The sequence below is a fragment of the Sorex araneus genome, chromosome 3, assembly GCF_027595985.1.
Source record: "Sorex araneus isolate mSorAra2 chromosome 3, mSorAra2.pri, whole genome shotgun sequence".
Taxonomy (NCBI): Eukaryota; Metazoa; Chordata; class Mammalia; order Eulipotyphla; family Soricidae; genus Sorex; species Sorex araneus.
Window position 1 is genome coordinate 75,960,338 of NC_073304.1, and position 23,005 is coordinate 75,983,342.

The window sequence follows — 23,005 nt, forward strand, 5'->3', positions numbered from 1 at the left end:
CCTTTAATCACTATCCTGTTACTCAGGTGCCTCCTCCTAGACTTTTAAAAAATGAAATAGAGTATGTACACAGTAAAATGTGTAGAGATTTGTGTAATTTGATAAGTTTTGACAAATGTATATGTCCAAGTAACCATCTGTCACATGACGATAAAGAACTTTTCTGATGGGGCTGAAGTGCTAGTACAGTGGATAAGGCACTTGCCTCCCATACAGTAGGCCCTGGTTCAATTCCAGGCATCTCATATGATCCCCCGAGCCAGGAGTATATTTCTGAGTGCAGCAGTAGAAGTAAACTCTGAATATCTCCAGGTATGACCCCCAAACAAATACCCTTTTTTTTCATACAGGAAGTTTGTTTTGGTTTGCGGGCCACACCTAGCTGTGCTCAGTTCTTACTCATGGCTCTGTACTCAGGGATCACTCCTGGAGAGCTCAGTGGAGCAGCTGGTGTACCGGGGATTGAACCCAGGTTCGCTGTGTGCAAGGCAGATGCCTTACCCACTCTGACCTCCATCCGGAAAATTTGAAATAACCTCTTCCAGTTACTTTTCTCTCTCTGCCTCCTATCACCATAAATTAGCTTATTCTGATATGCAAATGAAATCCAGTAGTATAGTATTCTTGAATCTATCAGCATAAATTTTTGTAGATTTGTTGGATTTTCAATAGCTCTTATTTTTTTGTTTTTAGTTTGTTTTTGTTTTGGGGGGTGCAGTGAAGACATAACTTGTGATACTCAGGGATCATTCCTGGATATGCCATGCCAGGAATTGAACCCAAACTTGGTATAGACAAAGCTTGCATTCCAGCCAGTTTAGTACACTTCTTAAGTCCTCTTTCTTTTCTTTTCTTTTTTCTTTTTTTTTGCTTTTTGAGTCACACCTGGCGATGCACAGGGGCTACTCCTGGCTCTGCACTCAGGAATCACCCTTGTTGGTGCTCAGGGGACCATGTGGGATGCTGGGAATCAAACCTGGGTCGGCCATGTGCAAGGCAAACGCCCTACCCGCTGTGCTATTGCTCCAGCCCCTCCTCTTTATTTTCTTGAGAAACACTTGCAAATTGTTTTTTAAAAGTGTTTTCTTCTTATGAAAGAAAGAAAGCAGGTTTTTTGTTTTTGTTTCTAATCATTTTGCCTTTACAGAAGAGACGCTCAAATCGTCAAGTGAAACGAAAAAAATATACAGAGGATCTGGACATAAAGATCACAGATGATGAAGAAGAAGAAGAAGTGGATGTAACTGGTCCAATAAAAACTGAGCCTATCCTTCCTGAACCAGTGCAGGAACCAGACGGCGAGACTTTGCCTTCCATGCAGTTCTTTGTGGTAAGCTGAGAACTAAAGCAATTAGAGAGGTTTGCGCTACTGCTTGAAATCTCTACTGATTGACTCTATCTTCTGCTGCAGGAGAATCCCAGTGAAGAAGATGCAGCCATTGTAGACAAAGTGCTTTCTATGCGGATTGTAAAGAAGGAGGTGAGGCCTTTGTCTTTAAAGTCATCCCATAATGCTACATTGATGTGTTCTATTTGATGAGCACCTTTGAACTTGAGAATAGATTGCTAGGACTCGGGATATTGTTCAGTGGTCGAGTACTTGGCCTTGCATGTTCAATCCCTAGCATAAAGGGGCAAAAAATAAAAGATTGAACATCAGCCACAGAGATGGCTTAAAGGGCTGGAACACATATTTTGTATGCAGACGCCCCAGGTTCAGTTCTTGACACTGCATGATTCCAAGCACTGAGTGGTATGCTCCCTCTCTCCCCAAGTTAAAAAGCAGATTGCTAGAATATAGTTTTAGAATATAGTTTTATAGAGGTAAAGCAAAAATATGTGAACTATCTCATTACATCCTGTTTTGCTTGTCTGCTTAAAATGTATAAATGTTAGGGGCTGAGGGGTGGGATGGATATATAAAGACTTATTTTCTCCAGTTATTAAGTCTTTAATATTGAAATGCCAGATTATTTCCTTAATCCTTCAATCATCAGTACATTCTGGGAGCAGTGGTATGAAACTCTACTATATATGGTTAAAATTAAAATTTCTTTTTCTGACAAGGTGTCAGTAATGGTTTTTTTTCTTTAGCTTCCTTCTGGACAGTATACTGAAGCAGAAGAATTCTTTGTCAAGTACAAGAACTAGTACGTAATGTATATGTTTTTCACCCCAAATTTCACAGAGTTTAAGTGTTTATTAGGAATGTGAATTTTAAAGCCCACACTAAACTAGGTGGTTTGTGTGCAAATTCAGTTTTAAGAAGGATTGAACTAAAAGATTCCCTGTGTTAGCATGTGGTCATTCTGTCTGCTGCTGACTAAACCCCAAATCTTAAACATTAGCCTATAATAACTGGATATTTCTGTCCTCTTTAGCTCCTACCTACACTGTGAATGGGCTACCATCTCCCAACTGGAGAAGGATAAAAGGATCCATCAAAAACTAAAACGCTTCAAAACCAAAATGGCCCAGATGAGACACTTCTTCCATGAGGTAATTAATTAGTAATTGATTGCCTGTCAATTCTTTCATGGAAGCAAAAATTACTGTGATGGTCATCCCTGACTGAATCTTCAAAAGACATAGTTCCTTTTATATATGGGATATGGTTTTATTTTTGGTGCTTGAGCTTTTTGTAGTTCCCGGAGCTTTATTTTCCCTTGTCTGTAGGAACTTTATACACTTTAGAGGGTATTTGAAATTACTTGTTCGGTATTCATAAATTTTCAAAACTGGTGCTAATCCAATCTCGGATATATGTGAGGTATTTTCCTCCGATATGAGTCTTTAGTTGTTGATGGCACCTGTAAATGTAAGCAGTTATGGGCTTGGAGAGATAGTACAGTGGTAGGGTGCTTGCCTTGCTTGCGACTGTCCCTAGTTGATCCCAAGCATCCCCAAAGCAGTTAAGTCATTAAAGGTAGGCCATTTAACCAAATCAATTATTTATGTATTCTGTTGGTTATATGATATTAAGTATTGCTATCTGATATTAAGTATAGCTATGGCAAACAAACTGGACTTAATAAATACTATGACTAATGAGTAGTATAAGTGTAGTCGATGTAGAGATTTAGGCAAGTCTTTCTGGATCTTTTAAGCGATTATTTAATTTTGCTTTTTTCTTATCACAAAGGAAACCACAGATCAAACCAAGGGTGTAGAGGACCTCCAGTCATTACAATAGCAACAAAGGAAAAAGAAGGGGAAATTGACCAAACATAAAGTGGGTCAAAGACATAATCTTGTTCCCACCTTTTTAAAAGACTGAGACTTTTGGACCAGAGAGACAGTACAGGAGTTAAGGTGCTTGGCCTTCTACTCACCTAACACTGGCTCAATCTCCTCCATACCTGGCATTCCCTGAGCACAGAGCCAGGAGTAAACCCTGAGCACCACCAGATATGGCCTAAATAAATAAAATGCTTAGCTCTGAATGCATGCCCATTTCAAAGCACACTCACTAACACTGACTGTGAACATACATTCACACTCAAAAAAAAGAGAAAAGACATGGACTTTTGAGAAAGGTAACATGAAAGAAGAATGAATAGTAAGGAGGCAGTTGAGGTTTTCTGAATGAGAGTTATTTTCGTTTGAACAGAGTGGTTTTGGTGAATAGAGGAATGGATCTTGACTTATTTTATTTTATTTTATTTTATTTTATTTTTTGCTTTTTGGGTCACACCTGGCGATGCACAGGGGTTACTCCTGGCTCTGCACTCAGGAATTACCCCTGGCCGTGCTCAGGGGACCATATGGGATGCTGGGATTTGAACCCGGGTCAGACGCGTGCAAGGCAAACGCCCTACCCGCTGTGCTATCACTCCAGCCCCGGATCTTGACTTATTTTAAAGTAGAGTCACAAAGCTTGGTGTAATTGCTTGCATAGATACCAGGTTTCTTTTTTCTTTTTTTAAATTTATTTATTTTTGCCTTTTTGGTCACACCCAGCAATGCTCAGGGTTACTCCTGGCTCTGCACTCAGAAATCACTCCTGGTGCTGCTTGAGGGACCATATGGAATGCCAGGGATCGAACCCGGGTCGGCCACGTGCAAGGCAAATGCCTTACCTGCTGTACTATCACTCTGTCCCCAGATACCAGGTGTCTTGTCTGAGCAGGTAGCTTGAGGCAAGATCATTATAATATTAAAGATTCTTTATAATAGAATTTTAATATTATAATACTAAAAATGAAAAATTATTATAATATTAAAAATTCTTTGGGGGAAATTAGCATTTTAGTTTAGATTGTGAATGTGCTTGAGAATTGGTCAAAACAGAGCAAAACCAAGGGACCAGAAAGCATAAGAGTTAAAGCATTTATTTGCCTTGCATGTGGCAGACCTCAATTTAATTCCTGGTATTGCATATGGTCTTGAGCACTTCCTGGAGTGATCCTTGAGCACATCCAGGAGTGAGCCCTAAGCACAGCTGGGTATGGCCCTAAAACTAAAACCCAAAAGAAATTTTAAAAGGGATAGAGAATAGATAAAATATTGAGAGTAGAGTGTCTCAGAAAAGCCAAGGCACTAGTGGTTTAAGATGAGAATAATGAATTGCTGGATATGTCAGCCATAAAATTTATTTGAATACAAAAAATTTTCATCATATTTGGCAACTTGGAGAGCACCTTGACAAGAGTAGCTTATTTGTTTGATAAAGTAGTGGAGTAAATAGACAAATGACATGGCCAAGCCATTTCTTTAGCACTCGTGGGGAAGTTTGAGTATGAAGCAGAATAGAAAAATGGGTGTAGGACAATCTTAGAGTGAAGGGAAGTCTTTTAAAAGATGTTAAATAGTAGAACATATTTGAATGCTTACTAGGAAATAACCTCGTAGAGAGAAATTCCTAAGAATGTAAGAAAGGATAGAATTCATAGCAAATACAGAAAAAATGATCTCTGATCGGGAGGACAGATGCTTCCTTTAGTAGCAGGCAAGAAATAAGCGTGCAGACATGCAAGGTTTATATGGTCTGATATTATGACAGTGTTAAGCTCCGTTTAATGACTTCTTTTTTGTTAATTTTGGAGTAGGGTCATCAGCTAAATGTGGACTAGAGAAGTGGATCTTGGTCTTATTGTTTGGTTTCATAAATCTCATAGGATGAAGAACCCTTCAATCCGGACTACGTAGAGGTGGACAGAATATTGGATGAATCTCACAGTATTGACAAGGACAATGGAGAGGTGAGTTGGGATATAGGCTGGAATAGGAAAGTCCTGTTAAAAACTTCTGCTGGTGGGGCTGGAGCAATAGCACAGCGGGTAGGGCATTTGCCTTGCACGTGGCCGACCCGGGTTCGATTCCCAGCACCCCATATGGTCCCCTGAGCACCACCAGGGGTAATTCCTGAGTGCAGAGCCAGGAGTAACCCCTGTGCATCGCTGGGTGTGACCCCAAAAGAAAAAAAAAAAAAAAACTTCTGCTGCCATGCTTGCTCTTTTAAATTTCAAGTAGTGAAAAGTCACTCACCTCAGTGCCATTTTCTCAGATTTCATATGGAAAACCTCATCTGGTGAGGTTGAAAGATGGGGAGTGGTGAAAGGACTATTTTACAAATTTTAAATTTCAAAATGTATAAACATAAAAATATACTTGAACTTACCCATAGCTTTCTTTATGTTGTTGAGAATTATTTCCTGAACTTAACTATGAGTCAAATGTATTTGCTTTCTCACCGGGAAAAAAAAGAGTAATGCATTTCACTCTATAATTTTAAACAGATTGTGGATTCCTCCTGCATCATAGATTAAAAATTCAGTAGGTGTAGCGTGGGCCTCATAAATTAATTTTGTTTTGTTTTTTTCTGATGCCAAGAATTGAACTCAGGGTCTCACACAGTCAAGTTTTTGATCCCAGACTGCATCCCCATTGAGTTCATGTTAGGAGGGGCTTGGGGGGGCATAGTTTCATTTTATGTTGTTTGGTGGGGGACAGGTATAGTGTATTCTATTGGTGATACATTACGTGGTAGGACATCTTTAAGCTCTATAAGCTCTTAGATCTGTACTTAAGGGGAGATTTTGGGCCAAAAAACAAAACAAAACAAATTTCTGACAGTTTTTGCTTAGAGCAAACAGTAGAGAACAGCATAACCTTATGATATTGTGATCAGGAGTGAGCTGTGCGCAGGAACTTAAGTGACTTATTCCCATATATCATCCTTACAAGACCTGCACATCAAAGTCTCTCACACTGTAAAGTTCCAAAGCTCATTCTGTTTTCAGGATCATTTAGCTCTTCAGATCTTGAGCTAGCCAAGGCTTAGTAAAATTCAGTGTCTTCCAATAAACATGCCCCAGATGACATATGTTCTGCTTTTTTTTTTTAACTACCGAAGTATTATTATTTGTGGGATGTGATTGGGAAAAGGATCGGTTATTAATCAGAAAAGATTAATTATTGTTAAAAATTAATTAGTAATTAGTAAGATTAATTATTGTTAAAAACCTAATTAGTAGGGCTAGATAACTAGTATAGTGGGTTAGGTACTTGCATAAATCTGACCTGGCTTTAATCCCAGGTATCCCTTATGGTCCCTGGAGCCTGCTAGGAGTGATCCCTAAGCACAGAGTCGGGAGTAAGCCCTGAACACCACTGAGTTTGTCAAACACACACACACACACACTCACGCACACTGAGAAAATTTACAGTCAGAGCCTGGGAAGTGGCTCAAAGGGTCGGAATGTTGGAATGTGTGTTTTTCATGCTTGGAGCCTTGAGTTCCATCTTTGGCACTGCATAAAATAAACAGAACAGCAGCTCCTCAGTTTTATGATCTTAGCTTTCTCAGCCTCCAAAAATTCTTTGCTCTTTATAAGCACATTTACCCATTCAAAAGTAATTGCCCCTTGAATGAGTGAATGAATAAATGAATCAATAAAATAAGCCCCCCCCAAAAAAAAAGTAATTGGCCTTGGTTAGGCTCCTTTAAAATGTGTTGCTGCCTGTTTACAATAGCCAGAATCTGGAAGAAACCCGAGTGCCCGGGAACAGATGACTGGTTAAAGAAACTTTGGTACATCTATACAATGGAATACTATGCAGCTGTTAAAAAAGATGAAGTCACGAACTTTGCATATAAGTGGATCAACATGGAAAGTATCATGCTAAGTGAAATGACCCAGAAAGAGAGGGACAGACATAGAAAGATTGCACTCATCTGTGGAATATAAAACAACAGAGTAGGAGACCAAGAACAGTAGTATATAATACCAGGAGGTTGGCTCCATAGCTTGGAAGCTGGCCTCACACGCTGGGGGAAAGTCATCCCAGATAGAGAAGGGAACACCAAGTAAATTGTGATTGGAAATCCCACGTGGGGAGGGAGATGCGTGCTGAAAGTAGACTAGAGACTGAACATGATGGCCACTCAGTACCCCTACTGCAAACCACAATACCCAAAAGGAGAGAGAGAGAACAAACTGGAATGCCCTGCCACAGAGGCGGGGTGGGGTGAGGGAGATACTGGGTTCATTGGTGGTGGAGAATGGACACTGGTGGAGGGATGGGCTCTCGAACATTGCATGAGGGAAAAACAAGCACGAAAATATATGAATATGTAACTGTACCCTCACTGTGACTCACTAATTAAAAAATAAATTTATTAAAAATAAAATGTTTGGCTGCATGGGTAACTCTCCAAGATAGACTTTAGAAATCATCATCAATTATCCTTTCAAACTGTGAAGTTTTAAAATTAAATTAGTCATACCGTGGGGGGGCGGAACTGAAACTACTGAAAATGAAAGAAACAAGCAGAACATCTCCAACTCCCTCCCTTCTTCCAAGCCTAGTAACCTCTATTTTACTTTCTTTGAATTCACTTGTATCATGTATATATGAAATAATGTAATAAAAATTGATGGTTAAATAAAATATGTTGCTATGACTGATAAGACAGATAAAAATGACTTAATGCCCTGGTACTGTTAAGTTATACTCCCCATGATGAATAATTATATTCTATATCCCTACCCCCTCTCTAAGATATGTTTGATTTTGGCTTTTTTTTTTTTTTCAAATTATGTAGTAGTGGAAATAAGTCATGCTAAATGCTAGCGTCCCTTGGTAATGTAAGTTCTGATGCTTGAAGTGTGTGAGCTGAACTACTGCCTTTACTTTGTTTTGTCTGAGTGGCCACAAAGATAACTCAACAGGCTAGAGTGCATGCTTTGAATGTGGGAAGCCCAGTATCTGTCCCCAGCTCCATGCAATCCTTAGCATTATTGGGAATTGGCTCCAAGCACCACCTGTGTCTCATAATAGCAGGGTCAGGGCTAGAATATGTAGGGCACTTGCCTTGCACGTCACTGTCCCGGGTTTGATCCCTGGCATTCCATATGCATTTGTGTAGAGCCAGTGTAGTCCCCCTGAGCATCACCCAGTGTGGCCCAAATGACACCTCCCCCCAAAAAAAATACACTGAATCAAAAAGTGAGCATGAAATTATTATGTGTTCAGCCTTTCCTTTTGAGTACCTTTGTGGTATTGACACTTCATGATCTGATTCTGTGGTCAAACACTTTTTTCTTTAATGTCAGCAGAAAACACAGAATTAGTTATATTAATTCTCTGGTTTCTTCTTCCTAGCCTGTTATTTACTACCTGGTGAAATGGTGTTCCCTGCCATATGAAGATAGTACATGGGAACTGAAAGAGGATGTTGATGAGGGGAAAATTCGAGAGTTTAAAAGGATCCAGTCTAGGCATCCAGAACTCAAAAGAGTAGTAAGTACATTTGTATATAGATTATAAAGACCATATTACAGGCAGTGATTTATTTTAATTTTTTTCTCTAAAGAAGTTTGCTATTGTTTTAGGTTTTTTAACATATTTTTAGACATACACAAATTGAAGAAACAGCATTAATTTACCGTCACTCAGCTTAAACAGCTAACACATTGCAAATTCTTTCATTGGCTTCTTTTCCCATTCATTCTTTTTCCAGACTATTATACAGCAACTTCAGCAACTTTTTCATCTGTAAATATTCCAGTGTTTGTCTAAAAGATAAATACCGTTATTCAGAAAAAATTGTAACTATCCCAAATATTAGGCAACTGTTGTATATGTTTTCCATTAAATTTTTGTTGTTTGAATTCAGTTTCAATTAAGTACATATATATATGTATATGTGTGTGTATGTGTATATATATATATATATATATATATATATATTGCTACTATTTTGTTTCTCTTCATTTTAGCCTGCCCAATGATCTCTTTCTCCCTTTGCAGTTTTCTTTTAAAGAAAACAGGTAATTCTCTTGGGCTTTCATTATCTGAAGTTTGCTGTTTGAATTTCCTTTGTTACATTTTGATATATTTTCTGTCCTTTATACAACACCTAAATGATTGTAAAATAGTACCACCCATTTAGACCACTGTAGGGCTGTGCTGTACAATAAATAGTAGCTGTATTTCAAATGGTTAATAGTCACATGTCACACATATCCAGTGGTGGATATGTAGCCTCTGTTATCGTTGAACACTCTGCCATAGGCGGTTGATCAGGTTGGGGGTGGTAAGGGGCAGGTAATAGAATATTCCCTCCCTCCCTCCCTGGGATCTCAGTGCTTTGTAACTGTGAGGTTCGTGCCTGAGTGATTAGTGACCATTCTGACCCTGAATCTACTCAGTGCCTGTTCTATTAGGTTCCTTTCGTGCTGTTTCATTAACAATTTAGGTCAAATGCTCAAATATTCTTAAAGAATTTTTAAGTTATATTTTAATTCTATTATTCATTTATTAGCTGGAGTCTTCTATAAGAGGTCTGTTTTGCTTATTCATTCTGAGGCACAGGTGTTATAAGAAAGGAGGATAAATTCTTCTTTTTTTATTTATTTCTCATTTATCAAAATATTAAAGTAGATCTCTGGCATTCTAGCATTCTACAAAAGGGACCAGGGGCTTTCTTTCTTTTCCTCCCTCCCCCACCCCATATTATTGAGAACTCATTAATTTGAACCTGTTTGAGATGGTGTAATCCAAGAATAATATTTTAGAATTGATTTCTGCTATAGATGCTTAGTAAGTTTGTCCAATTTAGTGTCTTTACCCCACTTATTCAAATACCTTTTTTTTTTTTCTTTTTCAAGACACGTCCACAGGCAAGTGCTTGGAAGAAGCTGGAACTATCACATGAGTATAAAAACAGAAACCAGTTACGGGAATATCAGTTGGAAGGAGTCAATTGGCTGCTTTTTAACTGGTATAATAGGTAAGGAAAAAGAACAAATTTATAAATGTACGTTTGTTCTGGTATTATTTAGTTTCATATTGACGGTTTCTTTTTTATACACTTTATAAAAAAATTATCTTTGATGTGCTTTTCTTTTTCACTGATAAATCTGCAGGCAGAACTGCATCCTGGCTGATGAGATGGGACTGGGCAAAACTATTCAGTCCATTGCCTTTTTACAGGAGGTATATAATGTGGGTATCCATGGCCCCTTCTTGGTAATTGCCCCACTGTCCACAATTACTAACTGGGAACGAGAATTTAATACATGGACTGAAATGAATACTATTGTCTACCATGGAAGTCTGGCTAGCCGGCAGATGATTCAGCAATATGAAATGTATTGCAAAGATTCACGGGTGAGTTGTATGTCATGGAGATGTAATAGGTTAGAGTAGATACTGGTATTTTAGAGGCTTATTTAATGAGTAAAAGATTTATTAAGGGTCTCTGTGATTTAAGGTATTATTTTTGTTTGTTTTTCTTTTGGGGTCATGCTGAGTGGTGCTCAGGGGCTACTCTAGTTCTGTGCTTGGGGGATGTTCCTGGAAGTGCTTGGGGCAACATGTGGTACCATAGATTGAAACTGGGTCTCCTGCAGTGCATGTGCTTCAAGCCTCTTTAGTTATCTCTCTGGTCTGTTGAAACATTTTTGGGGTGCTTATTGTTTTTTTTTTCTTTTGGAAGGGCAGCACCTGGTGTTGCTCAGGGCTTACTCCTGGCTCTGGACTCAAGAAAATTACTTCTGGCAGTATTTGGGGGACAAGATGGGATGCTGGGGATCAAACCCAGGTCCACCACATGCAAGGAAAATGCTCTACCCTCTGTACTATCACTCTGGCCCCAGTATATTTTTATGTAGACTGTAGAGGATATTTTTTTATATGTTGACTTTGACTTAGTGGACATTATGATCCATTGGAAATTTTGACTTTTTAAATAAATATATACATTGTATGTTTACTTTCCCCTCTCCCTCTTCCCTGCACTGTTGATGATGGTGGTGCTGGTGTGATGATGGGGGCTGCATACACACCCGGCTTTCCTGCTCACCCATTGTTAGCTGTGGTGCTGGCCAGGGCTCACACAGCCAGTTGCAGTGCTCACACATTTGGTCTTGGTGTGCAAAAGGTTTGCGATCCTTTAGTTGTGGGTCCTTGAACTTGTAATCACTGCAGAGGGCATCCTTGAGACATACAAGGTATAGCTTGCATGCTCTGTGATGTGTGTCATCCCTCGTTTGTAGTGCTCACATGCACCTGGCTTCGATTCAACTGGAAGTCACTTGCAGCACCAGGGATGACATACAGTAGAGCTGCCAGGATTACACATGGCACATGTGAGACACTCTGGTTTTGAACTTGTGACCATATGCTTGCAGGCAAGCATTCTAAGTCCCGGTGTTGGACTCTTAATACATATACTTTAAAGATAATTTTATCAACATTGATGAGTGTTCATAAGGTAGTTTCCACAATGAAATTTATTTACTTGAGTTCCTTGATCCACATGGTAGTGAGTGTAAATCATTTCCTTTTTATTTTAGCCAAGTTTGGCCCCCAAAAGAGAAAAAAGAAGTTGAATCATTTATCCTTTTTAAACATCACCTTTTACTTACCTTGCATGCAGCCAGACCTCATTTGATTCCCAGCATCTCATGAGATCCCCTGAGCACAGTCAATAGCCTGCCCTGAACCATCACAGGGGATGTGACCCCAAACCACCACCACCACACCACACCAGTACCCTTCCTTCCCCCCAGGAAATACCAAATTTTATGGTCCTGTTTTCTACCATTAGTTCTCTGTGCTTTTGTTTGTTTGTTTTTGGGGGGGCGGGAGGGGGGGAATTGAATGTACACATCCTGCTGTAGTGTGCAGGATTTATTTCTGGCTCTGTGTTCAGAGATCACTCCTGGTGGGGATCAAGGGACTATATGTGGTACCAGAGATTGGACCCAAATTGGCAGTGTGCAAGACAAGCACCCATTGTACCAATTCTCTGGCCCTGTGCTTTTTATTTCTAGAAAACTAAATTTATTCAAGTCACAGTTCATTGCTCCAAACTTTGGTCATTTTTTAAAATTCTACTTTAAATAGTAACTCTTATTACCACATACTAGCTAGTTTTACATTTAGTTTTGTCCTGTATATTTCAGCAGTGTCCAACATTTGTGGATTTCAGTGGATTTCAGCTTTCCAACAAAAGCTCTAGGGTTGAGGTACATGAAGTAGGCATACAGCAGTCAGAAAGGTCCAGCTTCATATAGTGAGGTCTGTCATTTTCTGAATACATTGAAGAGACAATATGTCAGGAAAATAAAGAACAGTAGGGGTGGGTGGTGTTACAGTTGATGGTTCCTATTAGCTTGCCTGGATGTAAAAAAGATTATATAATTCAGAAGAACTCCTTAGGTATATTTTAAGCTTTTCTGACTTTGCTCCCTTTATGCTTAGGGGCGCCTCATCCCAGGTGCATACAAGTTTGATGCCCTGATTACCACGTTTGAGATGATTCTGTCAGATTGCCCTGAGCTTCGTGAGATTGAATGGCGCTGTGTCATCATTGATGAGGCTCATCGACTGAAGAATCGTAATTGCAAGCTACTTGATAGTCTCAAGCACATGGACCTAGTGAGTTCCTCACACTGACTTGGGCAAAAATACCTGGACTTAAAATATCCCTAATCCCTTGTGGAATTAAAGCAACCCTAATAGCAGAGAAGAAAAGTAACAGGATCTTGGTATGGGGTGTTTCATAAACTATGGGAATGATAACCTGTAGAAGTCGTTTGTATGCTCTGTGAGTTTAGAATTAGAAGCAATTTAGATTAATGGTTTTCTTCCTGTTGCTAATGTGGACCACACTATTAGTTACCTATCGCTGCATAACAAAATTCTCCAAAGTTTATTGACTTTTAAAAATAATAGTTACCTTTTTCAGATTCTAGTCAGCACTCAATCCCATCTCGTATAGGCTCTTCTTTTGGTAATGCTGCTGATCCATTAATGGGGCTGCAGTTTGTCATGAGTTTTAGCTGTCTGCTGGGTCACTGTATGTCATCTTCCATATGGTCAGTTATCTTCCAGTAGGCCAGACTAGGCTTTTTACTACGCAGTGGAACCAGGGCAGTGTTCTCAGAAGGGAGAAGTAGAAGCAACAAGGTCTTTGAGACAATGAAACATATGATATCATCACTTCTACTACTTATAGGTTAAGCTCAGGCTTACGACATGAGCCTTGGCTTGATGGGAGGAACTACAAAGAATAGCAAAATAATCCAGGATAGTTACATTATTAGAGGGTTACATATTAAAATACCCAGGAGCAAATGAGTATATATAAATATGCAATTGGGGGGAAAAATTCTGTATTTGGTTTGGTTATAGTACAAATATTTAAGTTAATTTCTTATGTTAAATAATGGCAGAGCTTTCTTGTATGTTTCGTGTTAGACAGTAATCCAATCCATTCTCATAATTTCTTTGATCAAGAAATCAAAACTAAACTTACATAATAGAAGATTCTAGAAATTTTTTGTATTTTGAGTTTTTAGAATTTCGGTTTTTCTCTCACTTCTAGGAACACAAAGTGCTACTCACAGGAACACCGTTGCAAAATACTGTGGAAGAACTGTTTAGCTTGCTTCATTTCTTGGAACCTTCTCAGTTTCCCTCAGAATCAGAGTTCCTCAAGGACTTTGGGGATCTCAAAACAGAGGAGCAGGTTGGTAGAGTATGTTATTAGTTGTTAAGCTAGGATGGAAAAGATAACTAGGCTGACATCTGTTGCCGTGGCCATGTAGACATTTTTGATTTTGGGCAACACTGACTGGCTCAGGGCTTTCTCCTGGCTCTATGCTTAGAGATCACTCTTGACGGGCAAAGGAGACCATATGGGGTACTGGGGATTGAACCCAAGTCTGCAGTGTAAGGCAGACACCCTACCTGCTCTGGCCCCTAGGGCTTTTTAAGAAATACAGCATAGATGCCATCTCCAGAAGTGCTCAGGGGTCATCTAAGCCACACCCAATGGTGATCAAAAGACGGGATATCATGCTACATATAGAACTTGGCATTTCATATGCTGGACTATGCTTTACCACTTGAGCCATATCCCTGAACCCTTAAGGGCTCTGGAATGTTGTACCTACCTTTAGCACTACCTAAAATCTGAATTTCTCAGATACTGAAAAATTCTCGCTGCATTTTTGCATATGACTATCTGGAGAATGTCTTTTTGTTACTGATTTTGTGTTTCTCTGTATTGGACACAGGTTCAAAAGCTACAGGCAATTCTCAAGCCAATGATGCTGAGAAGACTCAAAGAGGATGTTGAAAAAAATTTGGCACCCAAACAGGAAACTATTATTGAAGTAGAACTGACCAACATCCAAAAGAAATATTACCGGGCTATTTTGGAGAAGAATTTCTCCTTCCTTTCCAAAGGGGCGGGCCATACTAACATGCCCAATCTACTCAACACAATGATGGAGTTGCGCAAATGCTGTAACCACCCCTATCTCATCAATGGTAAGAGGATTCCTGGAAAATACCTCAATACCTATTTAACTTGTGCTTCCTTTCTAAATCATACTCCTCAGTAACAAATGCCCTGGCCTGTCCACCGACTGTGGGAGCATAGAGGAGTTCTTTTAAAATGATTCTTAATTTTTGTGCCACATGTAGTAGTGGTCAGGGCTTACTCCTTGCACTGTGCTCAGGGTTCATTCCTGACTCTGCTCTCAGAGATCACTCCTGACAGGATTTGGGGGGGTCATATGTGGTGCTAGGGGTCAAATTTGGGCACTGGCATGGAAGATAAATGCCCAACCCGCTGTCTGAGGTCTCCAGTCCTTAAAATGATTCTTATGAAAGATCTTTCTCTGGTGGTTTCTCCTCATTAATCCTGCATAATCTGCAAAATTAAATAGGATTTGATATTTATAATTGCATAAATAAGAATTCTGGTCTTTCTGCTCTCCATAAGTGTCATCAAATGCTTCATTTTATTGGTTCTCTTTTGTTTTTGTGTTTTTTTGTTTTTGTTTTTGTTTTTTGGGCCACACCCAGTGATGCTCAGGGGTTTCTCCTGGCTCTGCACTCAGGAATCACTCCTGGCCGTGCATGGGGGACCATATAGGATGCCAAGGATCGAACCTGGGATGGCCGCATGCAAGGCAAGCGCCCTACCCGCTGTACTGTCCTCTCTGGCCCCAGAGCTTTTGTTTGTTTTTGTTTTTGGACCACACTTCACTGTGCTCAGGGCTGGCTTCTGGCTCTGTGCCCAGGGATCACTCCTGGCTTACTCAGACCAAACAGGGTGCTGGGGATTAAACCCAGGTCAGCCACATGCAAAGCAAATAACCTACCCACTGTGCTATTGCTCTAGCTCACTGGTTCTCTTTTGGATTCCTGTAGCATGGTGATAGTGGTTTGCATGTTCTGTTCTAGTTCTTGTCCACATGTTTACTTTTATTTATTTATTTATTTTTAAATAACCCAGTTATACTCTTAAGTCTCACTTCCTTGGTAAATTGGTATAAATACATATGGAGAGGATATGCTGAGCTTTTGTGAGAAATGTTGGCATATTATTCTCAACTCAGATTACTTTAACATTTTGGCTTCTTCCAGTGGTTGCTTTATTTTTTCGGCTTTTTCCAGTGATCCTCAGGGGCTATATTCTGCACTCATTACCTGGGGATCACTCTTGGCCATTCTTCAGATATTACATGCAATGTGTGGTGGCAGGGATTAAATTTAGGCCTTCTGCCCATTGCATTAGGACTCCAGCCCCCAACTTAAATAACTTTTTTTTTTTTTTTTTTTTGCTTTTTTGTCTTAGTTAAATAAACCACTGTCTTATGTATCTTTCTTTGGACCTCCCCATCAAATTTTGCTTCTCTTTTGGCAGGTGCAGAAGAAAAAATCCTAACAGAATTTCGAGAAGCTTGCCATATTATACCTCATGACTTTCATCTGCAGGCCATGGTTCGTTCCGCTGGCAAATTGGTTCTTATTGACAAGTTACTTCCCAAACTTAAAGCTGGTGGCCATAAGGTTCTGATCTTCTCCCAGATGGTACGCTGCCTAGATATCCTAGAGGATTATCTGATCCAGAGGAGGTGAGGAAAGTCTCATCCCATGCCTCTATTTACTATATCCTCATAAAGCTCTGAAGCACAGGAGAGCCTGGGTTTAATAAAATGATTAGGATTTGGATAAAAGAATTGAGGATTGTATGCTTAACTTTGTTAGGTTTATGTGTGAATTACAGAAGTAAAGCCAGTACTGGTGATCCTTATGTACTTTTTTGTTCTCTTCCTCTGCTTTTTTTTTTTTTTTTTGGCTTTCTGGCTTTTTGGGTTACACCTGGCGACGCACAGGGGTTACTCCTGGCTCTGCACTCAGGAATTACCCCTGGCGGTGCTCAGGGGACCATATGGGATGCTGGGATTTGAACCCGGGTCGGCCGCGTGCAAGGCAAACGCCCTACCCGCTGTGCTATCTCTCCAGCCCCAACTGCTTAACAAATTAAAAATTTTCCCCTATAACTTCTGTACAGGTACTTATATGAGCGTATTGATGGGCGAGTTAGAGGCAACCTTCGGCAGGCTGCTATTGACAGGTTCAGCAAGCCTGACTCAGATCGCTTTGTCTTCTTACTGTGCACCCGGGCTGGTGGACTTGGTATTAATCTCACAGCTGCTGATACCTGCATCATCTTTGACTCAGACTGGAATCCACAAAATGATCTGCAGGTAAAAGGTCTTAAGGAACCAAATACCTAAACCGGGAGTTTTTCAACATGATTGGGAATATTAAAAATAAGACTTTGGAATTGTTCAAGGAATAGATAATAAATGTTTTGTTTTTTTTTTTATGAACCATGATAGTTTCCCCCCCCCTTTAATTTTATTTATTTTTTGTTTGGGTAGGGTTTGGGAGCCATATGTAGTGGTACTTGGGGCTCTCTCCTGGCTCTGCACTCTGATCACTCAGGGATAAGGGGCAGGGATGCGCCAGTGACCATATGTATTGCTGGGAATGGAACCCAGGTTGACTGCATGCAAGGCAAGCACTTAACTACTATACTATCTCTTCAGCCCCCATGACAAGTTTGTAACTCAAATCTCCTTTCTGTTTTACAAAAGCGGATTATAGAAAACATGTAAAGAACAGTTGGGTGTATGATACAGTATAACTGTGTTTATAGAAACTCTGGTTTTGTATACTAGGAGTTTGCCAACTCCTGGTCTACATGTTTGGGCAATAGTTTTATCAGGGAATTGACTTGATTCTGAATTGAGAACATCTTTATTGATGTGATTTAGTATTTTATATATCCTCCTCCTCTACCCACATTTTGTGTTGTTCTCTCACTTTTTATTTTCCTTTTTTGATTTACAGGCCCAGGCACGGTGTCACCGAATTGGGCAGAGTAAAGCTGTGAAGGTGTACCGTCTCATCACTCGCAATTCCTATGAGAGAGAAATGTTTGATAAAGCTAGCCTCAAGTTGGGATTGGATAAGGCTGTTCTGCAGTCCATGAGTGGTCGGGATGGCAATATTACTGGAGTGAGTCTCGTAGTATACTGACACATTCAGAGGAGTTCATAGTGATTTTAAAATATGGATAACATTGGATTGTCAATGATTATTTCTTAAAATATAAACAAGTTCTGCATAATTAGGTGATATTGTCTCAGTAGTCTTTTTCATCTCCATTGGATTTCATAGATCCAACAGTTCTCCAAGAAGGAGATTGAAGATCTCTTACGAAAAGGAGCATATGCAGCCATAATGGAGGAAGATGATGAGGGTTCTAAGTTTTGTGAAGAGGACATTGACCAGATCTTGCTAAGACGAACTACAACCATCACCATTGAGTCTGAAGGAAAGGGTTCCACCTTTGCCAAGGTAGTTTCTTTCTTTCTATACCTGTGTCTGGAAAAGCAAAAGGAGAGACAGGAATCTCTAGAATTTCAGTATATTTTTTAAGGTAGTTGCTTGTTACACATTGATCTTTTAAAAATTACTACAGCCAACTTTATTCCTTTTTTCCTCACTAGGCAAGCTTTGTTGCTTCTGAAAATCGGACAGATATTTCTCTGGATGACCCCAATTTTTGGCAAAAGTGGGCCAAAAAGGCTGACCTGGATATGGATTTACTCAATAGCAAGGTAAGTGTACTCTTCTTTTTGAAAGTACTGCTTTATAGTTACAAATTACAGAATGTATAAATCGTGTATAGGACATTAGATAGTTGAACTACCTTTAGGAAGTGTTACAGAAGTCTGTATGGTTGCCCTGATTCTTCAGTGCCAACCTCCATTTATAATAAAATTTTTATATAGGAGGTTGCAGAAAACTACTTGTAATTAACATTTAATTTTGCCTCTTCAGTCATCAAGTATTCACAGATGTTAGATCTAAGGCTATTTCAGTCCATAATTTTCTTAATTCCTTACCTATGAAGAAACGTTTTCTCTTCTCTGCCTAGAATAACTTGGTTATCGACACACCTCGAGTACGGAAACAGACCCGCCACTTTAGCACACTTAAAGATGATGACTTGGTGGAATTTTCTGATTTGGAAAGTGAAGATGACGAGCGACCGCGCTCACGCCGACATGATCGTCATCATACATATGGGCGCACTGACTGCTTTAGGGTAGAGAAGCACCTTCTAGTGTATGGGTAAGGACCAACTTTGCCATCCCAAGGGGTGCATGACCATTTTCAGTGATACCCTGTTGATCTTTCATATTGGATTTATGACTATAGAATGGATTATTTATTTATTTATTTATTTATTTACTTGCCTTGAAGAGTGTTTATTGTATTACCATATTTTTTTTCACTTTTTTTTTTGTCTCACACCTTTGGGAAAAGTAATCTGGGAGGAATAGAATACTGTTGCTTTAGAATTCAGGGTATGCGGGGCTGGAAAGATAGCACATTGGGCAAAGCACTTTCCTTATATGCAGCCAATCCAATGTGATTCCCAACACCACATATTGTCCCTTAATCCCTGCAAGGAGTGATCCCTGAATGCAGAGCCAGTAGTAAGCCCTGAGCACCTCCAAGTGTGGCCCAAAAACCAAAAGAAAAAAAAAAAAAACAGAATTCCTTTCCGGCTTTTCTAGTTGGGGACGATGGCGAGATATCTTGTCTCATGGACGCTTCAAGCGACGTATGACTGAACGAGATGTGGAGACAATCTGCCGGGCGATTCTTGTGTACTGTCTTCTACACTATCGTGGGGATGAAAATATCAAAGGCTTCATTTGGGACTTGATTAGCCCTGCTGAAAATGGCAAGACAAAAGAATTACAGAATCATTCAGGTAACTATCAGCTCTTTAGTTTTCATATTCCTATAGGTCACTTCATTGTTTTCAGGTCCAAGGGTTTTTATCAATCCAAGTCTTCGATGTCTCCCCTTTGCCAGGTTTATCTATCCCTGTGCCCCGGGGACGCAAGGGGAAGAAGGTAAAGTCACAAAGCACTTTTGATATCCATAAGGCAGATTGGATCCGGAAATATAACCCTGATACTCTGTTCCAAGATGAGAGTTATAAGAAGCACTTGAAACATCAGTGTAACAAGTAAGGATAGGATTTAGCAATGTTTAAAGCATTTTTCTGCCTCAGGCTTTCTGATACTATTATTAACCCAGCTCTTTATCTTTTTTAGGGTGCTGTTGCGGGTACGGATGTTATATTATCTGAGACAGGAGGTTATTGGAGACCAAGCAGAGAAGGTTTTAGGGGGTGCCATAGCCAGGTAAAAATTACTTTTTTCTGTATGCCTTGCCTTATTCTAGGAGAGACTGGTTTACTTATTTCATCCTGTACTATCTTTGGGATATCTTATAATTAAAATCTATATACATCAGGTTCTTTTTAATACATATTTAAGGTCAGTGAAAAGAAATAGCAAGTTGGGGACTGGAGAGATAGAACAGTGGGTAGGGTGCTTGCCTTGCCCATGCCAACGTGGGTTTGATCCCCAACATCCCTATTGTTCCCTGAGCACCACTAGTATTGTTTCCTGAGTACAGGGCCAGGAGTAACCCATGAGCATCACCAGGTGTGACCCAAAAACCAAAAATGAAGGGGAAAAATATGCAAATGCTTGAGTTTAAATTGTTATGTAAAAGATAAAATCTGTAATAATCTTTCCAAGGGTTATTGTCATTTCCTGCATTGCTGTGCTCATTCTGCATTCTTAATACCTCTAGTGAGATTGACATATGGTTCCCAGTAGTGGATCAACTGGAGGTTCCAACCACGTGGTGGGATAGTGAGGCAGACAAATCCCTGCTCATCGGAGTCTTTAAGCATGGTAGGTATCTTATATTATTAGTTCCTTTTCTAGTATAAATGTATATTCACAGACTTAATGAAAACTCATGACCAGTAGCTGAGCTCATTTATTGATATTAGTAACTTACATTTGAATGAATGAATAGTTCTGAATCACCCAGAGCAGAGTAGTTATTTCTTAGTGCTTTTCAAGACAGACCAGACTGATTTTTAAATTCCAAAGTAGGACGTTTCCTGTTTCTAATCATGGTTAGAGTACCTATGATGTGACGTCTATGTGAAGGTACTACAAATTAGAGGAGGTAATATATTCCCTCTCTCGTTAACAGTACCACAATACCACAATAAACTGTATGACTTTTTTATAGCTTACTGAAGATGTTCTTCTTGTATACACATCTCATTTGTTTTAACAGATATATGTGGATGTATATATACATATATATGTACATATACAGAAAAAGAGAGACAGACACTACCTTCTTTTCAGTTTTGCCTAGGAACAAATCCCAGGCAGTAAAACTAGTGAACACTAAGTTCCATCCCAGTGACTCTAAATTAGAGTCATTTCTTCCTCCTCTTCCATTCTAGAGAGTGAAGTTAGGGCATCATTCATGTGAAGCTCTCACAACCACTGAAGTACATTTTTTTCTTTTTTAACACATGCACACACAAAACAACTGGACCAGGAGAATGGCATAAGGGAGGGGGGAAGCACATGCATGTGGGAGTTCATGGTCCAGTCCCCAACAAAACATGGCCCTTCATTCCACACTGGGTATAACCTCAAAAAGAAAACAAAAACAAAGGGGAAAACTCCTTGTTTCTGTTGGATAAAAGTAGAAGCATTTTATCTCTCATGCTTCTGATGAATTAAATAGGATAAGAGAAACCACAGCAATTTTTAGTCTCCGATTTCTTTTTTTTTTTTTTTTTTCTTTTTGGGTCACACCCAGCGATGCTCAGGGGTTACTCCTGGCTCTGCACTCAGGAATTACTCCTGGCAGTGCTTGGGGGACCATATGGGATGCCGGGGATTGAACCCAGGTCGGCCGCGTGCAAGGCAAACACCCTACCCGCTGTGCTATCGCTCCGGCCCCTCCGATTTCTTTATGAGCCAGAGTTTAAAAGAATCTATACATCCTGAAGTATTCAGTGTTCAGCACTTACAGTGCCTATTTGTTTATGGATGCAAGGTTCTTAGCCTGTATTTTGAGAATATGGCACCTAAATTATTTAACTGTTTAAGCTTCTGCATCTTTACTGTAAGAATAGTAACAATGTTACACAGGCTGCCCAAGCACAAGCTTTTGCATGTAGGAAGCCTGGATTGAATCCTTAGCACTGCATGGTTCCCTGGGCACTGCTGGGAAAGTCCCCTAATCATAGTTGGAAGACTCACCACCATCAATCACCTCAACCCTGTCCCCACCCTTCCAGCACTACTGACTGAGGGACAAAAAACAAATAGCTTTGTAGATTTGTCGCCATTCTCTATAAGTGCTGATTAAATTTGTCTCAAACAACAATAACTTATAATAGAACCATGACCAAATTGCTATAGGAATGTTTAAATCATAATATAACCCCCAAATTATTCAGGTTAGCATTTCAACTCTTTTGCATTACAAACCAAGTACTTCATATATTCTAATAATTTAAGTCGCATAAAATAAAGATTAAGGCACAAAACAGATCTCCCTTTTTCTTCTAGGCTATGAGAAATATAATACTATGAGAGCAGACCCAGCCTTATGCTTCCTGGAAAAGGCTGGACGACCAGATGACAAAGCCATTGCAGCAGAACATCGTGTGTTAGATAATTTCTCTGACATAGTGGAAGGGTAAGCACTAGTATTTACTTTAAAACTCAGGAGTCCACCCTAGAAAGGTTACCAGGTACTTAAGCTAAGAGAAAGCAATGCTCTAACCTTGCTGAATCCATTAGGATTCTTGATGATGGCTGTTATGAGTATCATGACTTAACGAAGAGTGGGAATATCAAAAATGTCTCTGCAAACTCAGAAATCTACATATATTGATAAACTATATAATTCAGGGTGAAATGTTACTTATAATTGATTTATCTGAAATACTATTAAGTCTTGTTTATAATGCTTTGTAATGCTTTTCTGAATAGTGATAATGGAAGGAAACAGTTTCTCCTGAGCAAAAACAGTCGTACATTTTGGGAAAGCACCAGACAGTTTTATCCGTGGTTTTTCTCTCATTGTTGACTGACACAGAGGTTTTCCTTGTGCCTGCATACATGCCTCAGTGATGAGTTGCCATGCTAATACTGAGTCACCAGGTAGGGCAGTGTTGCCCTGGTTTGGGTGCCAGTGAGTTTAACAAAACTTCTCATGTGGAAACCTGAGGGGCATGTGAAATAGTTGGTTTATTTTTCGAGTATTG

General features: G+C 39.6%; 1 protein-coding gene and 1 non-coding gene across 4 annotated transcripts in view; both read left to right on the plus strand.

Moving 5' to 3' along the window:
- The window catches only part of CHD8 (chromodomain helicase DNA binding protein 8), a 75,258-nt gene that overhangs the window by 41,344 nt on the left and 10,909 nt on the right, over positions 1–23,005 (plus strand). For 2 of the 3 annotated variants that reach the window (XM_055130755.1, XM_055130756.1), the window contains exons 6-27: positions 1,148–1,330; positions 1,412–1,480; positions 2,095–2,150; positions 2,382–2,499; positions 5,118–5,201; positions 8,608–8,745; positions 10,116–10,237; positions 10,374–10,617; positions 12,715–12,891; positions 13,841–13,984; positions 14,535–14,790; positions 16,175–16,385; positions 16,826–17,021; positions 17,671–17,838; positions 18,001–18,180; positions 18,333–18,443; positions 18,764–18,960; positions 19,410–19,609; positions 19,690–19,870; positions 19,959–20,048; positions 20,506–20,609; positions 22,305–22,434. In XM_055130755.1, coding sequence (XP_054986730.1) covers positions 1,148–1,330; positions 1,412–1,480; positions 2,095–2,150; positions 2,382–2,499; positions 5,118–5,201; positions 8,608–8,745; positions 10,116–10,237; positions 10,374–10,617; positions 12,715–12,891; positions 13,841–13,984; positions 14,535–14,790; positions 16,175–16,385; positions 16,826–17,021; positions 17,671–17,838; positions 18,001–18,180; positions 18,333–18,443; positions 18,764–18,960; positions 19,410–19,609; positions 19,690–19,870; positions 19,959–20,048; positions 20,506–20,609; positions 22,305–22,434 — 3,359 coding nt within the window. The remainder of the gene's footprint in view (positions 1–1,147; positions 1,331–1,411; positions 1,481–2,094; positions 2,151–2,381; positions 2,500–5,117; positions 5,202–8,607; positions 8,746–10,115; positions 10,238–10,373; positions 10,618–12,714; positions 12,892–13,840; positions 13,985–14,534; positions 14,791–16,174; positions 16,386–16,825; positions 17,022–17,670; positions 17,839–18,000; positions 18,181–18,332; positions 18,444–18,763; positions 18,961–19,409; positions 19,610–19,689; positions 19,871–19,958; positions 20,049–20,505; positions 20,610–22,304; positions 22,435–23,005) is intronic. The other variant, XM_004609498.3, reaches the window with a different exon arrangement.
- Positions 22,863–22,972, plus strand: LOC129403995 (small nucleolar RNA U6-53/MBII-28). The gene has a single exon (XR_008629609.1). It is a non-coding gene; the product is annotated as a small nucleolar RNA U6-53/MBII-28 (small nucleolar RNA).